The sequence below is a fragment of the Diplotaxodon limnothrissa genome, linkage group LG18 (assembly GCF_057381915.1).
Source record: "Diplotaxodon limnothrissa isolate DT_005_m linkage group LG18, D_limnothrissa_male_GT1.1, whole genome shotgun sequence".
NCBI classification, from domain to species: Eukaryota; Metazoa; Chordata; class Actinopteri; order Cichliformes; family Cichlidae; genus Diplotaxodon; species Diplotaxodon limnothrissa.
In genome coordinates this window covers 26859457-26877343 of record NC_140613.1, presented here as the reverse complement: position 1 = coordinate 26877343, position 17887 = coordinate 26859457, and the positions used below count along the sequence as shown (strand labels likewise).

Genomic DNA, 17887 nt, shown 5'->3' with positions numbered 1-17887 from the left:
AATGTCCCATTGGTTTTGGAGCAGCACTGGCATCCACAATCATTATCTCCATTGTTCTTAATGCTGCAGAGTCAGCTTTGGATAAACATAACAACCCTCTGGAGACGAGAAATTGAGGACCTGTGGTGTCGCTCGGTCTCTGTATAACAAAATAGGCTGTAAGGGAAGAGGACGCTGACTCTGTAACTCTGAACATGAATGGTGTTAAATTAATGAAGCAGAAAACAAAGCTAGGGTTCATGCTGCGTTCACTGGGCTATTGGTAAGCTACTGCACTTTAGTTCCAGAAAAAGGCTGACTCTAGGCTGAGACCTGCCCTGCAGATCTACAAACAGAGGTGATCCCCTACTGTGTGCTGCTACAGAAAAACAAGGACTTCAGGCATAGCAGAACACACCCGAGCCCTCCTTGTACCAGGAAAATTACAGTCCCACTGCTGGAGAAATGATGGCTGGTCTTTAGCATTAGGAAGGGGTACAATTATGTACTCATCATGTAGGTGCAAGGCTAGTAAAGAAACAAAACAATCATTGGGGAAATGCTGCAAAAACTCCCAACAAACTCTGACATGGTGACGATAGGGTTGTGTCCACCTGGTGGACCCTAATAACATACATTTATCACTTTTTTGGGCCTGCTTTAATCAGAAGTTTCTTCTATTTTGTGACAGAGATGTGTTTGATGTGAGCTGTGACAAAATGAAAATGTCTCTGAAGTGGTGGGAGGCAAAGATCTCAGCACCTTTGCCTCTTAATTTTGCAGCTCCTGCAGTACTCTGTTATTACCAGCTCCATTACTGCAACTTCACCGGAAAGGCAGTTTAGATGTTCAGCATCTTGTTTGTGAAGGCTATAAGCATCGTTGTTCTTATTCCACAAACCTAATATCCTAAATCCATATTTGATGATGTATATCATATATTCGCTGCCATACACTGCCCTAGAGTAGAAGACAGTAGGAGACAGTGGATTTATATCTTTAGTTTGAGAGGTAATGGAGTGTTACCTTTCTATATGAGTGTGAGAGATCCAGACTTGCACTATTGAAAACTGGAATTAACATGCTCATCAGATGTTTTATATGGTGGACGTTTTAGACATGTACTTCTATTCTTTCTTCTGCATAATGCCAGGAGGAGCCAGTCAGAAGACTTAAAGGCTTAATTTAGAGAGGGGAAGACCTTAAAGAAGAACTAAAACAGCTTGATTCAGACTGTGGATGAATTGTAGGACTGCACCAAGGCCTAATATGAGATAAATAAGGTTTATTTTGAACTCTAAATCACTTATATAGTAAAGTCACTTTAAAGGTTGTAACATGGGATGTAAAAACTTATAAGTTATTGAAAAATGTGATAATCCTAAGATTCCACAGATACATAAAACATTGAAACAGTGAAATATTTTTGCGGAGTGTTGTTCAGTCTAATTAATTAACAGATAGTCCTTGATTAGGACATTTGAAAGAACCTCTCAGTTCTTCATTCATTTCCCAGTAACTACTCAGAGTGGGAAATAATAACAAAAGTACTGTTTAACATAATCATGGATTTTGCACTGTTAGGTTCTGCACTATAGTGTCACTGCTCTTCACAGGTAAATGGGATGATTGCAGGGCTTCACCTGAGCTCACGCTTCGGAATTATCACCAGTACATTCCAGTGCTTCTCAGCATATTAGCTTAATGGGCAATGAAAGACACGCACTGTGCAAAAAGCTGGATGCATGATTGAAGTTGCAGAAGAGCTTTACAATATAAAAGCAATCATAACTGCATTTCTCTGTAATCAAAATAAAGACATAAAGCTTTTATTAAATCAGCTGGTCTCTAAACATCACTTGGTGGATCCAATCAAATAAGCAGGAAATAAATCAGCTATAACTTAAATGGATAAAAGCATTTTAATCTTATAGTTGATCATGGCCTCTTCATCAACAGTAACATCATGCAGTAAATTGTATTATCTGCAAGATGAATACAAAAATGAATAAAGATAAAGTTAGGTTAAGTACCTTTGGACCGAATTCTGTAAAACTAGCTTTAAACTAACAAACAGCAAACTGCCTTAAAGTAAACAGAACTCTTTTAACTGATAACATTATCTTTCTGAACCATTACTGGTCTACACTTCCACAAATACTGTATTCTCACAAGCACCAAGAGTCAGAATACATCACAGTTTGTGAAAAGAAAGGACAGGCTGTCTCCAAGGTACAGAGGGAAAGCATTGAAATGTATACACCTTCTGTCAGGATATAATAAATAGTCAGTGGACCTCTGGATACATTTTTAAATCCAAGAAACAGAACTGGAAGTCTCGAGATTGAGATTTCATGCAGATTTAGCTGTTTTATATCAATCTCTTAACAAAAAAAGAAAGAAAGAAAAATAAAGTGTTATCCAGCATAAACCTGGGTATTTCTTGCACATAGATGGATAGAAAGATTCTGAATAATTAAAGGCCTCAGCAGCAAGTTAAAAATGTAACAATGGATTCAAGGTATACAGGTTTATTTTCAATTCTATGCATTTCTATCCATGTCTGTAACATATTCTCAACACAACGGCTGGCATTAAACTCCAATTTAGTCCTCCTCCTGAGTTCGTGTTAATGTGGACTCTGAAGATGCCACTCTTGAGTAAACGTAGTATACTTAGTATACTTTCTGAGTTTCATGTATACTTATAGTCTACTACATTTTCTCATGGGTGCAAAATACAGTGAAACTTTTTCGCAGCATGTGCTTAGATTTAAGGCATCACAGCAGTGAAATCGCACATGTGGCATTTGGAAAGAGACAAAAAGGTCGAGTGTACACAGATAATTAGTTCAAAAGTCATTTATTGATTGAATTAGATTCACGACAGTAGCATGTTATGTGACCCAGACATGTGTTTGTGTAATTGAAAGCATGTGTACAGAATATCACAGATTGTATCTTGACCATTTTTTAACCACTGATCATTAGAGACCAAAAAATGGCTTCTGTTAAGTGTTATTTGTGGAGCCAAAACGCAATGGCTTATTCCACTAAACCTCTATTGCTGCTTAAAATGAAGAAAAAATAAACCACAATGGGAATTCTGGAATTCTGCACTTCTCCAGTACAATTAGCGCAGGTACCACAGTCTGTTTATTTATTTGTTTTGAAATTGATTTTAAATATTCTGCCCTTTGGTTGTTGGTACTTTCAAATAAGGGTGGATAATATATCAATATCATGTGACTCTCTTGTGAGACAGTCATTCTTATATGGATGCTCTAAAAAGATTCCCCTCACTAATCTGATTACTTTATGTCTCCTTATATATTTGCTTTTTCAAATGAGAGGACAGTGAATCAATGTTTACAACTATTTTACAGAAAAGAAGAAGAAATTCAGACACAGGGGAAACGGTGAAAGAATGAGCGAAAGCTTACTCAAGGGCGGCTAAGATGAACTGCCACAATAGTGTAACTCAATCATACACAGACACAACTGCCAATCAAAGCTTGGACACACCTTCTCATTTAATCGTTTTCCTTTACTTTCATGACTATTTTTACATTGTAGATTCTCACTGAGGGCATCAAAATTATGAATGAACACATATGTCGTAAACAAAAAAGTGTGAAATAAATCCAAATATGTTTTATATTTTAGATTCTTCAAAATGGCCACCCTTTGTTTTGATTACTGCGTTGCACACTCTTGGCATTCTCTCGATGACCTTCATGAGGTTGTCACTTGAGACGGTTTTCCAACAGTCTTGAAGGAGTTCCCAGAGATGCTGAGCACTTGTTGGCCCTTTTGCCAGCTCATCCCAAACCATCTTGATTGGGTTTAGGTCAGGTGACTGTGAGCCAGTTTCGTCGTAGTGCTTGATGGGTTTTGCAACTGCACATTACTATTGACTGACTGACCTTCAGTTCTTAAAGTAATGATGTACTGTCGTTTCTCTGGACTTAGCTGGTCGGTTCTTGCCATAATATGAATTCTAACAGTTGTCAAATAGTGCTGTCAGCTGTGTACCAAACTGACTTCTGCACAACACAACTGATGGTCTCAACCCCATTAAGAAGGCAAGAAATTCCACAAATGAACCCTGATAAGGCACACCTGTGAAGTGAAAACCATCTCAGGTGACCACGTCATGAAGCCCATTGATAGAAGGCCAAGGGTTTGTCAACAAAGCAAAGGGTGGCTACTTTGAGGAATCTAAAATATAAGACATATTTAGAGTTTTTTATCATTTTTTTCTTTGCTACATAATTCCACATATCTTGCTTCATCTATTTGATGCCTTCAGTTTGTATCTACAATGTAGAAAGTAGTAAAAATAAAGAAAAACCATTAAATGTGCAGTGGTGTGTCCAAACTAGACTGTATATATGTAGGTGTGTGTGTGGTATATATAAAACCACTCATATAAAATTAAAAAGTAGCTATTTTGTGTGGATAATAGAATAATATTAATATAAGAGAATAGAAACTTTATTTCAAATTAAATTCTAATTCTGAATGAATGGACACAACTTGAACATCTGTTTTGCAGAATACAAGCAGAGGAAAACAAAGTAAATGTAAAAGAAATATCTGTTTCCTGTTGCTTACATTGTAGATGTAGATGAGTGACTGTCTCCACTCACAGTCACGGGTTAAAGTGAGATTCAGCAGGTGTTGGAACCCCGAGACTGGTTGTAGTGGGGCAACGTTGGGAGAAGAGTCACTCTGAAATATGTCACAATAATTTCTATTGCTCTAGTTTTAGTTAAATGGTGGCCATGTTAACGTGCATGATAACTGTTAAAAACCTCAATGTTGAAACTGGAGCTGACCTCTCTTCAGTGATGTTAACATTCACTCATGTCGATGTATTCAGCTGCTGAGTGCCGGCCTGTCAACAGAGGTGCTGTGTAAAGTTATGCTGCAGTCACACTAGAGAAAAGAGTTGGGGAAGACTGCTGTGCTACCGAAAGTCGGCACTTACATGCCACCAGTTTGCAATAACATCACAATTAACTGTGATTAATCTCAAATCTGCAAATCCGTACCTTAGAGCTGGACTCGCCACCTGTGTGCAGAATTCACACATCAAGCATGATACCCTCAGCCATAGACTGGTCCACAGCTGAATGATTTAATAGCAAATAGAAAGTAGTTAATTTCATTAATAACCTGCATTCTTTTAAGAGCACTGCAAATTTGCAGCTCAAAAATGAGAATGCCAGTAACGCACTAACAAAATAACACAGTGAAAGTGCAGGTTTAATGCTGTGTTTCTCTCTGACAAGAGCATGGCAGTTTAGATAAAGATTCTGAAGGATGCTGAAGAAGAATCAATATGTTTATGATACAAGGGTGAACTTTTCTCTTAAGATTTATTGAGGAGTGTGTGTGGTTCTTACAACTGAGCAAAGAATGAAGGAGTGGATTTATCCAGAGTTGCTGTATTAAAAACTATTATTTCATGCAACCCTGAAAGCTTCATTTTGTAGCAGCTGACATGTGTGATGTGCAGAAGAAAACAAAACATTATATACTGTCAGACATTTGCAGCTCAGGTTTGTGTGGTTCAGTATTTGATGGAGCAGATCGTTTGCACCAATCAGCACAGACTGACTCTGATTAGAACATGTTGGCAGTCTGTCTGTATTTATAAACTAGATGGTGAATGTACTCCGTCTGTAAACCTTCACCAATCTGACTGAGATTGAGATTGGACAGAGACAAGTTGCTTTCCACCAATCGCATTGTGACAAAAGTGGTCACCCGGGCTGAGGGTGCTGCATGCTCGTTGGTTGCCGTGACTACTTGCAATCTACCCCAGACAGCAAAAAACTGAATGACTCACCAACTAATGGCTTTTCTTCACCAGATGGAAATTGCCATCCTATTTATACTCTAGTGTGACTGAAGCCTACGTTGGATGAGGCACTGTTATATTAATAGGCTACCACTACATGTGAATATCTAGTCTGACAGTATTTTTTAATATTGTTACTTTGTGGAACTATCATGATAGCATTATACTGTGTGTTACTCAATGATTTTCACCACTATTTCCAACCAAATGTCTACTTTAGTTTGGAGAAACATCTCTAACTGCAGCACGTAGACGGCTGTTTTACTTAAATATCACAGTTTTGACATTTTGTGGGTTTCTTTTGGTTTGGAGACCAGATTCTATTCCTAAATTTGGTTTATAGTGTTTTGTGTTTCCATGTGTTCGTGATTTTTATTGTTATATTTTATTAATATTCTGACCCCTGTTACTAGTTTCCTATTTTATTATTTTTGTCTTTTATCTTTTGGTTAGTTATTGATGAACATAGGTTTATAAGTTCCGCTTTGTATTTCCTTCCTTTTCCCTCAGGCTCGTCTTTGTGCTAGTCTCCATGATTGTCTTTCTGTGTCAAGTTCATATATTTGAGTCCTTGTCTCCGCTTTAGTGTTTCCTGTTTTATTTTGCTAATCCTTGTCCTGTGTGTTTAGTGTTCAGTTTTAATTTTCCCAGTCTTGATTTCCCCCAGTGAGTTTTCCTGGTTTGTCTAATCTCCCTGATTACTGGGTGTGCGTTTATAGTTCTTGTCTCGCTGTGGCCTTTGGTTACGTCATCCTATTCAGTGGGAGTTCAGAATTCAGGGTCATGTAGCCTAGTGATGTGCGATACCACTGATTTCCTTTCCGATCCGATACCAAGTAATATTCAGGGTGGTATCGACGATACTGATCCGATACCGATACTTTGTACAAAAATGTATTTTATTTATTGTATCTCAAATTATAGCGTCATAATGATTACAGGGCATCAGATTACTTGTTCTTATCACTTAATAATGCAGGGTTCATCATATAGAAATAAAAAAACTGAAGTTGTGCCTATTTGAACACTTTGCCTGCCTGCAGCACTAAAGGACTCGTGAGAGACGTCTGTCTTGCCCTAGCAGCACCTGTCCCTGTCCTCCCACATCACTAATGTAGCCTTCAAATAGTTCCAGCAAGCGCTTAGTGGGCAGTTGGAATGTGTGTTCTTCTATATCTCTATGGCACATCTAGTACATTTTGCTAACTTTGACAACTATTGTGAGGCTCCACCATTCCTGTAAAAAATGGTCTAATGAAGTGAATGGAGATGACGCGACTCTTTCATTTAATAGTTCTGGTATCCCTTATATCCCTGCGAGCCTTACTATAATTGCATTCTTTGATGTGTTATGATTTACCTCTAGTGAAAGGTTGTTTTAAGTTACGAGTCTGCACTGGGGCCCTTATGGTGGCCCCTAGAGACAAAGCACGTACAAACTCCAAAATATGTACAAACTCCAAAACATAACGGAAGTGCTCCAGGACGCTAGGGGCAGTGTTGGGCTTCTCTCTAAGCCAACCACACTGACTGTTAGCTAACGTAGGATTTGACTCCACCATAAACTAAGCATTCATAGCAATTTTAAAAAAATCAAACAAACAACAGTTTGCACATTACCTTTCTTATAAAGCGTGGTTGTTCTATCCTTGCAGGTGTTTTCCGCCGGTATCCAACTCCATGTTTGCAACAAACTTGCCGTTTATTTTGCAAATTGAGCTCAACACTGCCCCTAGCGTCCTGGAGCACTTCCGTTCTGTTTTGGAGTTTGTACATCTCTAGGGGGCACCGTAGGCCCTCGCTCTTCCTTAAATACAACATTAAATAAGTAGTTTGTGTACTCCACCTGCTTCAGTTTAATCAACAATCTCCTGATTTAAAGCCCCTTACAGGTTGGCAAAGTTGCGAAGTGTTGTCTTTTAAGACTTTTTATTCTTCGACTTAAAAACATATCTCAAACTTTTTTACCACACTGTGACCTCATCTCATGAGAGCCTGTAATCATTTGACTCGTCATTGAACTTCTCACGCACACTATGTCTCAAAACCTTGCTGGGCATGAACAGATGCTGAGGAGAAGAAGAGCAAAATGCCCCAGGACATAACCAAAAAGATCTTTCACGCACTGTGTCTATAAGCAACATGTTTGTCCCTATTGTCAGTATTTCAGTAACCTTTAGGTCATTGGAGAGTGAAAGCTAGCAAGGAGATGTAAAGAAACAAGATGATCAGCACCTCTCTGTAATGTTGATGCACACTCCCCACTTCCCTCAGCTGTCCAAACACCACACTGATGAGGGCTAGAAGGACGGGAGAGAGAAAGATGGAGACAACAAACAAATGCTAAAGTATGAAGTAAATTAGGGCACAGAGGCATCAAGGTTGAGGTCAGGAGAAAGGTGAAGATCATGACAGATAACTAGATAAAGCATGACAGGGAGATTGAAGGAACAAGATGCACTGACAGAATATTTCAGAGAGAAAGGGCTGCAGAGAATTTATGAAGAGTCATCTCAGACTGGTTAGAGCAGGTGTGGATGATGATGAACCCTGTGAACTGAGCGGATATTATATGGAAAGAGGAGCTCAACTTTCTCTTAAAAACATCAGACTTTGTCTTGGGTTTAATGTTATTCAGTTTTGCTGTGACTGTACATGAGAGTAGTTTTTTCCTAAAGGACAGATCTTTATTGTCTGTGTTTGTAAAGGTCCAGCACATTCCAAAAATATGTGGCATTTGTATTGAATGACATTCTTATTGGAGGATTAGATGGAAAATGGATAGACCCAAATAGATAGATTTTAACTGAATTCTCTGTATGACATACATCAAAACATTTGCAGTGCTCTCTCCACAGTTTCAGAAGAGTTAAACTGCAGTCAGTCATTCTTCTACATTACAGAAGACAGTCTCGTAGTTTAAGGGACTTGTATGAGGTGAGTGAATGTCAGGAAGCTTCTTCGATAGCCATCAGCAGATACCTTCTGCTTCATTTGACATTTGCTTGACTTAATCCAGGAAACTCCCCAGTGCTATGAATTACAATGCAAACCATAGATTGTATTAAAAAATCAGAGGGTTGGAGCTGGAAAAACAATGATTCATTCACATAAGAACTTGTGAATAGAATGATATTTGGGAAAACATTTTTGGCACATCACCAATTCAGCAGAGGCTGATCTTGGTTTATATTGTAAATCAGTCATATCCTCACTCTGAGGTGAAAAGGTAGGAACATTTTAGATTTCCTGCAAATTCAATTTTTTGTGATGTAGAGCGTCACTGAATGAATTCTTCCCAGGAGATCAGCAAAATATTCATAACCAGGAAACAAACCTCTACAGTTGTTTTGAATTTTGAGCCTAGTTGGTCCTTGTTGTCTTTCTTGATTGTTTTAAAATTAACATCAAGAAGTGTGACTTGGTACTTATGGGGCTGGACTGAGGCAATAACACCATTACACATATAATTTACCCTAACATACATGCATGTTCTCCCTGTGTTTGTGTGGGTTCTCTCTGGGTACTCTGGCTTCCTCCCACAGTCCAAAGACATGCTGTTAGTGGGGTTAGGTTAATTGGAAACTCTAAATTTCCCATAGTGAGTGATTGTGAGTGCGAATGGTTGTTTGTGTCTATGATTAGCCCTGCGACAGACTGCCGACCTGGCCAGGGTGTACCCTGCCTCTCGCCCTCAGACAGCTGGGATAGGCTCCAGCGCCCCCCGTGACCCTGAAAAGGATAAGCGGAAGCGAATGGATGGATGGATGCATGCAATCCCTGTCTACAATGACAAGGTTAGGTCTTTACACAACTTATTGTTGGATTAAGAGATGAGGTAAGGACTTCAAAGACTGCAATGATCTATTAGTTGTTTCAGTCACCATCTTTTCAGTTTTTCATGTTTAACATTGAAAATGTATGTATTTTCTCTTTGCATTAAAGCGCTGTAACATGTACAAGATGCTACACAAGTGACAGTTCCTGTATATCTTTATTTTGTTTTAGTATATTTTTCCAAGTACACAGTCTGGTGTCATTAGTTCACTTTTTAAAAATGCCTAGTTTTTATTTTTATGTCAGTCAAATAAAATCATACTCAGGTTTTAGTTTTGAAAACGTGACAATTGTGACAATATACAGATATTTTTGGATTGGTCTATATATAAAGCAGTGTATTCACGAGTATTCACAAGTTTATTTTCAAGTAGTGATTAAAAAATAAACAGATGATTAAACTTACCCATAATCCCTGTTTTTTAAACCACCCCGGGGGTCTCGGCTGTGAGCAGAGCTGATCGTTGACGGGACAAACCAGCTGATCCTTGTATCTGTACAGCATTTTTAGTCTTCAACTCGCCTCAACTCACAGTTTCCATAGTAATGGGCTGGGAGGAATTGAAGACTGAAAATGACATACAGGACATTTGGTTTCATTCTCTCCCACTGGCTCCCTCCCAGGGGAAGTTGAAGTTGATGACGTGTCGGCTAAAATGTCCCTGTAAGGTCAGTTAGCTGTGGCGGTGGCCTCAGCATCTGATGTAACATGTAAGGAGAAGCATGCAGTATCTCCAGATGACAGCAGCATATTGAGTTTGTATGCTTTTTCAGTAGATTTCCAACTCCACAGTAAAATAAGTCTTGGCAGTAACACAGTAACTTTCCAGTAAGGAAAGTTTAAGCCTGAGAAAAAGTATTGCACTTTGAAAGGCTCTCCAATATACTGCACTGCATATAATTCTTTGTATAGTACATCTCAGGATCTACTGCACATAGATATCCTGAGAGGGCTAAAGCCTTACATAGCATAATGCTTTTCATTGAGCTTTACTTAATAGACCAGAATGAGATGATAAAGATTAGAAAGAAAAATAAGTTTTATCAGTCTGCTTCAGTGAGACAGTCTCGCTTATCTTCTCCTATTTATGCTCACGATGATGAACTATGTTTCAGAAACGAACAAAACATCTTAAATCTTGAGTTTAAATGTATTGTTTGCACAGAGAGCTTGAGTTGAGAGAGAACCCTGATAAGGAAGGTGGAGAATAAAGTAAACTTGAAATTTAGAGTTAACTTTGGGAGCACAGTAAAAATATAACTAATGTGAGGTGAATAAAAATACGAGGCATTCTGGCGTATCTATTCGTGTGGATGTTACTTTGACATGACCGCTCACCTAACGGGGGAAATTAGGGAGAGACCACAAATGCAAAAATGCACCAGTGATTGTGGAAAGTATTGTTCCATAGCTGGTAGTTTGTTGTAGTTTGCCTCTGTACACCACCACAGTGGATTGTCAAACAATCCAAATGTTCTTTGGTAAGAAGACTGCCAGGTTTAACTCTAAAACTACAAAAATGTTAGTCTTTTAAAAATATAGCTAGTAATTAATTATTTGATTTAAAACCCCCTGTACTGGTATGCAGAGGCAAAACTACAAAAAGTTTTCATAAATAGTCCAACTATTTATGGAACTAACCCTGCCATTAATGTACACATTAAAACAGCTCTGTCAGAATCAGCTAATTTCAGTATTGACTCATGTAATCTACCAAGAGCAACACAAATCAATCTGTCAGTGTCCAATTTATTAAAATGAGGTAAAACTAAATTGTTATTTAGATTAACCAACACTATGAACAAGTGAGCCATCGCGATGCTTTGGAATGTCTCTATAGCTCTATGCCTCAACCATTTATACAACCAATGAATTAAACATTTAAAACTTGAGTGTGATTTTAGCACAAACAATAGAACACACCAGCAAACAAGGCCAAGCCAAGCACCCAGAAATGATCAGCTGACAAAAACATCCCCACCAGTCACATTCGTCGGGGTAAACTGTGTCAGTATTGGTTCCTACTGGTCAAAAAGTTTCACTTAAGGAAGAAGAATCTAAGATCCAGTTCAACTATTGCACTGGGCTCTGAGCTCGGTCATGCCCGGGATGACACTGCTCGATAAAAAAGTAGTACTGCATCACTCAACAATAACATAAGCGTTTACTGTTGGTCTGTGGGTTTAATTAAATAACACAAAACAACAACAGCTGCATGACAAATGTGAAACTACTTTTAAGGTTTACTTTGATTATTTATTTGGATGTAAACTTCTTTGTGTGCCATAGTATTTAATCATTGAATATGTACAGCTAGTTTATAATCAGAAGAGATTCTCTGAATGTTGGGCCACTGACACACGGAAAACAAACATTTCTGATCTTTGGTTCTCTTCTCAGTCCTCAGTGTCTTCTGTCTTTCATCCTTTCCCCCTATGTCTTTGGCCCTCCAGTCAAAAAGTACGAGCAGAGCCCACGCTGACACCGGCAAAGTTTCTGTATTCCTGTCAGTTCCTGACAGATGAATAGTTATGAGTTTTGCTCTCCTGCTTCCACTTAAATTTGGCAAATGTACTGTATGTGACCACAACTGTAACGGTCCTGAATGCTTCTCAACAGTTTTTATACTCTCAGTAATCGGATCCTAAATAAAACAAAATAAAAATAAAAACAAACACATTTAGGTTAGAATATATTTCCCAATTTTCTTTTGTTCTTTGGAGTGATGCCATTAGAACTAAGTGATTTTCTATAATTTCACACACCACTGATCGCTGACAGTTTATTTATTGTTTTGGTCAAAACAAAATTTTTCATATTGCATCAAAAAGTTGACAAAATCACACCAGAACAATCACACTGAAGCAGACCAGCTCAGGTATTGACTGTTTAAAAATGTTATTTTGTTGGGTAGTCTCCATGCATTATGTACTTCTTGCTTTGCAAAAAGTAAGCCGGGATAGAAGAGGTTACAGCCGATTGGAACTTTAGCGCAGCACAAATAGAAAACACAGTAAAAGGAAATGAGCTATGAGGGTCATATGACACACTGTAGGCTCCTGAGGTGAGCTTTATTAATTCTTCTCACGGGCAACTTAACAGTAATTAAAGTATAAAAGCAAATAAGACCAAGACAGCAAGCTCCAAATAATTGCTCCCAGTTAACACCCAAAGGGTCTCATCATATTGCCTCACGTGAGCGTGGGCCAAGATTAAATGAGATCTTTTACAATTTTAATGACGAACACCTGAAAAAACGGGTACTTGCACGACACTGCAAATACCCCCCTCTGACGTGACAAACAGACATGTAAGCACTCGGTTTTCATTAGCTCATCACAATGTCTATTATTTATTTAGACGTTATTTATTTAGACGAACAAGCCGAGTTGGCAGAGTTCGTCAAATATGTTAGAAAAAAAGGTAGATTCAAAGACCTTCTTATTCACCATGCACACACAAGTACATAATTTAGTTTATTCAGTGTCAAGAAGCCACTGACTCACCTGACAGGAATAGAAAACAAGGAGTAATTTCTATTATTTTAATCCACCTTGAAATAATCATTCGCCTCAGTGGGCAGGAAGACCTCCGGCTGCCACTTTTTGACAGCGAAATAGAAAAAGGTACTGACCCCAGCCTCAGCCCTCCCTCCTCTTACCTGTTTATTCATGAAGACGTAGATGACTGGGTTGATGACCGTGCTCGTTTTGGCAAGGACTGAGGGGATGATGCTCGCCTCCGGTGTGACCAGGCCCGGTGGGCCGAAGGTGGCCAGTAGGGCCATGATGCCATAAGGCAGCCAGCATATTAGGTAGCACATCACCATAATCACCACCATGAATAGCACGCGCTGCTCACGTTTCCTGCTCATCGACGCATTGATCCCGCTTACCTGGAGACAATGGGAGAAAAGACGTGGAAAAGAAAGACCTTAATAAGCCGGCGATTTCCTGTGATGAGACATTGTGGTCGGACATTTTCCCTCCTTTTGCTGTTGGAAGAGGAGGATTCTGGGGGATAAAATGCTCACTATATAGTCAATACATCTACTTCTGGGTTTCATTTTTGTAACATAAGCCTACATTCCCATCTGTAATAACATTACACTCAGCAAGTTAAAGCAATTGATTGACATTTTGGGAAAATTAACTTACCAGTGTCTTTACGTAGAGTTAAATTAGAAGGTCAGTACTATTCTTAGGCCTCTTTGTTAATATAATTATAGCCAGCAGTCCCTGAGATAAGTTTAACTGAACTTATGTAGCAGAGAGTCCCTTTGCTGGGAGCTGCACAGTTGTCTGCTTAATAATAAACCAAGTGCATCATTCTTATAAGTGAGCATAAGAAGGCCTGGGAGGCATATTCTGTTTTTTCTTTGGACTGCCTTGGTTTGTATCCTGGGGATAGTCTGAGTTTCTGCAAAAGGTCAATCAGCACATGTCCCAAAAATGTCAAATTGTAATATGTAAACACTACTAAAACTGACAGATAACTTTGAGTTAATTAGTAATTTCTGTGCAAAGATAAATGAAAGTGTTGACTACATTTACGACTACATCTTTATGACCTGATGAAAGTCTTTGATAGAAATCTTGCATATTTCTCAGATTTCAGAAAGTTCATTGGTGAGACATTAACTGAAAATTATAAAAATAAATAAATGAAATACAAAGAAGAATCAAGTTTGAATAAACTGAAGTTTTTTGTTTGTTAAAATATCAAAGTATCGGGTTGAATCTAGCAAGTATAATGCATCCTCCCGCACGGACATGCACGCACTTGACAAGCATCTTCGCGCTCCCCAAACCCAAACTGTCGAGATTTGTTTTGCTACCCGATGGCCACATGTCTGCTACTGTCACTCAGTTTCATGGCGGCGGAGACGCACTCTGGCAGGGAGCCTCTTTTAAGAAAGACTCTAGCAGTGTTGGGATTTTTTTTTTGTTTTTTTGTTTTTACACACATACACACACTATTGAAAAGAAAAAGATGATGTAAACATTCAAAACTTCCTGACCCCAGTGATCAGTCATCGTCGCCATTGTGACATCTGATCACTCTAATATCCTTTAACCCTCACTCCAGATTTGCAGCTATATTATTTTACTATGAATTTCATTGCTGCTGATTCTCAGTGTTTTATTCTTGGTGTACGGCCTGAACATGTTTATGTATGCTGTGAGGGTTTAAACAATATGGCGAAGCATGATTAGCATTATTCAGGCAGGCTGTCAACTCACAGTCTCGTGGACTCCCTGGGCCGCCGCTCATATGCCATTTGTATTCATATATACACATCAGTATAGAAGTACAGTATGCTTTCACCAGACAGGTGTGCTTATACATCTAATCAAGCCAAGCCAGTGACTGACAGTCTCGTTACCTTTACCCCCACGAGACGGCTGCAAATGTGCAAAGGGGAACTGTGTTCACACAAGCCTGTTTGGACCGTCTTCATCGAAAACACAATTTCCCTGAAAGAAAGGCTTTGTAATTTGTGAAACAATGGGTCGATAGTTTTAAGAAGGGAAAACAAGCTGGAAAACAAACGAGCTGGCCCCAGGGAGGGGTCACTTGCCCCTCCCTTCCTTCCCTCCCCATCTCCAGCTGCCTCCCTCTTCCCGCTCCACCACAACCACCCACACATGCAGGACCTTGGAGTAGGGGTATGTCACCAGGGTGCAGAGGAGGCTACCCCCCCCCCCCCCCCCCCCTGTCCCCTTCTGGCTGCCTCTGCCTCAATTTTATCCCACAACTTAGACATTCACATTACTCACACTCTCATTACACATACATATAGGATCTTGGGGGTGGGCACGATACACGGAATCCAAAGTACCATCAGGGTGTACACCCCACCCCTGGCGTCGTTGCCCACCTCTCAATGTTAAATACACGTAGACATTGAGGGCCAGCAGGAGGGACCATGCGCTTACCTGCTGCTCTCTGGCAGGTAGCTCCATGCCCTCCTGGGTTTTAAATGCACCTTAGAACACACATGCATCAACACTACAATGAGCGGGTGGAGGGAGGTTTGGAGTCTTCTCTCACCCCCATTCTCTGTGACCTGCTGGAGCGGGGGGGCTAGGAGGAGTTGGCCGTCCGACTGCGGTCTGGAGTGTGGGGCCTTCCTGCTGCTGCGGAGTCGGGGCGGTCTGCCTCCCCCCACCGCAGGGAAAAGGGTAACACCACCTGGGTCTGGGGGCAGTTCCCCCCCTCCAGGGGCAAGGGTACCTAGACCCGGGGCTTAGAGTACGCTTGGGGAGTGTGATCGTGTGTACAGCGTCTCTTTATGTCTGTCTCCACGTTGGTTGAGTGTGGAGTAAGTGTATATGAGAGCATGAGGGTGGGAATGGATGTTTGTATATGTGTGTGCCTGTATGTCTGTGTCTATATGTCAGGTTGGGTGTCAGGCGCCACCTCTCTGGGGACATCTCAGGCCCTCCAAGGTATGGAGGCCTATCTCCCCCTACCACCACTTCCCCTGCCAGTGGCGGACTCCCTCAGACATCGGTGCGTTGGTGGTTCTTTGTGTCCGGGGATGGGCGTCCAGGTACACACCGGCTCACTCCTTGGCGGCCGCTTATCGGGGCCTGGAGCCTGGGGCTTGCTCCGGCCACTTCGGAGGTGGGGTGCCCCCGGCCTCTCGGCCTCTCGGCCTGGGGCTTGGTCACTCAGGCACGGCTGGCTGCCGGCGGAGCTCACGGGCGCGTCACTGCAACTCCCCCTGGCTTCTGCTCCACGGCTGCTGAGTGAGCCCTCATCTGGGACTCTCCTCAGCTCTTTCTGGGACAGTGGCGTGGCTGCCCCTCTGTTGGTCTTCCTTGGTCTCTTGTGTTCTGGGGGCCTCTGGATGTCTGGAGTTTTGATCTCCTCCATACCTGCTTCATGCCCTGGAGGACGGGGCTGTGGCCCCCCCACACCCTCTAGCAGATCATTACATGAAGGAACCTTTTAAAAAACAAAAAACAAACGCGTCCATGCTCCCAGGTGTACACACGGGTGATCACACCCACAAACTGTACCCTTTTTTTGGCTCCTACCTCAAAGCACACTGTTCTGTTGATCTTATGTGCTGCACAATAATGTTTAACATTTAGTATTTACTGTCATATTCCCATATATCATTGTGATGTTGTTTATTCTATTACTCTTGTTCTCTTCTGCTTGTTTTCTTTTTTCTTTCTCAGCAGGTGACCCAGGTGATTGATATATGCTTTTTTTTTTCTTTTTTTCTTCTTTTTTTTTCTTTTTCTGCTCATTCTGTTGGTTTTTGTCTTTTGCCCTTCTCCCCCGTCCCTCTTCTCAGCTGTTTCTCTTTCCCTCTTTCTTTCTCCCCTTCTTTCCCCCAGTCAAGTCTGTCCCATATTCAGTAAGTGAAAATAAAATAAACAATAAAAGGTGAATCAAATGGACCATTATGGCAAGGCTGGGATGGTCAATTTGGTAAAGTAAATCCGTTGGGCATCTTTCTTTGCCTTTAGACAACAATTCTGATGGCAAAAGAGCCAAACGGGACAGGCCAAAAAAAAAAAAAAGAAAAAAAAGAAGGGAAAACAAGTTTTGCATTTTTATTGCAGCAGACAGACGTCAATGCTGCTGTTCAATATGGCACCAGTCGCTAGCCGATTTGAACAGTTGTGGTCTGCAAGATGATGGAAAACACTGTGTGGCTGATTTTCTTTTAAACAAACAGGACGCTATATATTAAAAATAGAGTTGAACATTAGCTTTTAATTTGGGGTATTTCTAATTATTTTGTTACTTACAAAACTGCCAAACTGCCACACCTGTACTTTTAATTACTTTTATCAGTGCTTAGTATAGTATTTTCAAAGCCTGATCAAGTGAAAACTAACAAAGACATGGCATATAGAGAAAAAGAGCATTAGTACTTTGTGCTATTAGATTTTCAATATTGTATCTTCAATGCAATTTTGATTAACGATTTAGCGTCTAAATCAAACTTTTGAGTGTTTTCTTTTCTTCTCGCTGTGAAGTGGTTTCACATCAGATTTGGTATGCTTGTCTATCTTTCCTTTTACTAACAAGTCATGGATCGCTGCTTTGGTATTTTGACTCTTGTTGAAAGGAGATAAAAAAACAGTCTCACAGGAATCCAAACTTTTCCACTTAGCTCTAAAACCCCGTCCACTTACACCTGCACTGTTTCATTCCCACTTCTGACGGTCTGTGGCT

At 40.3% G+C, this 17887-nt stretch overlaps 1 protein-coding gene across 1 annotated transcript in view; it reads right to left on the bottom strand.

The window, feature by feature from the left end:
- The window catches only part of tmtopsa (teleost multiple tissue opsin a), an 83429-nt gene that overhangs the window by 3679 nt on the left and 61863 nt on the right, over positions 1 to 17887 (bottom strand). Inside the window, exon 3 of the mRNA XM_085377836.1 lies at positions 13347 to 13580. Coding sequence (XP_085233962.1) covers positions 13347 to 13580 — 234 coding nt within the window. The remainder of the gene's footprint in view (positions 1 to 13346; positions 13581 to 17887) is intronic.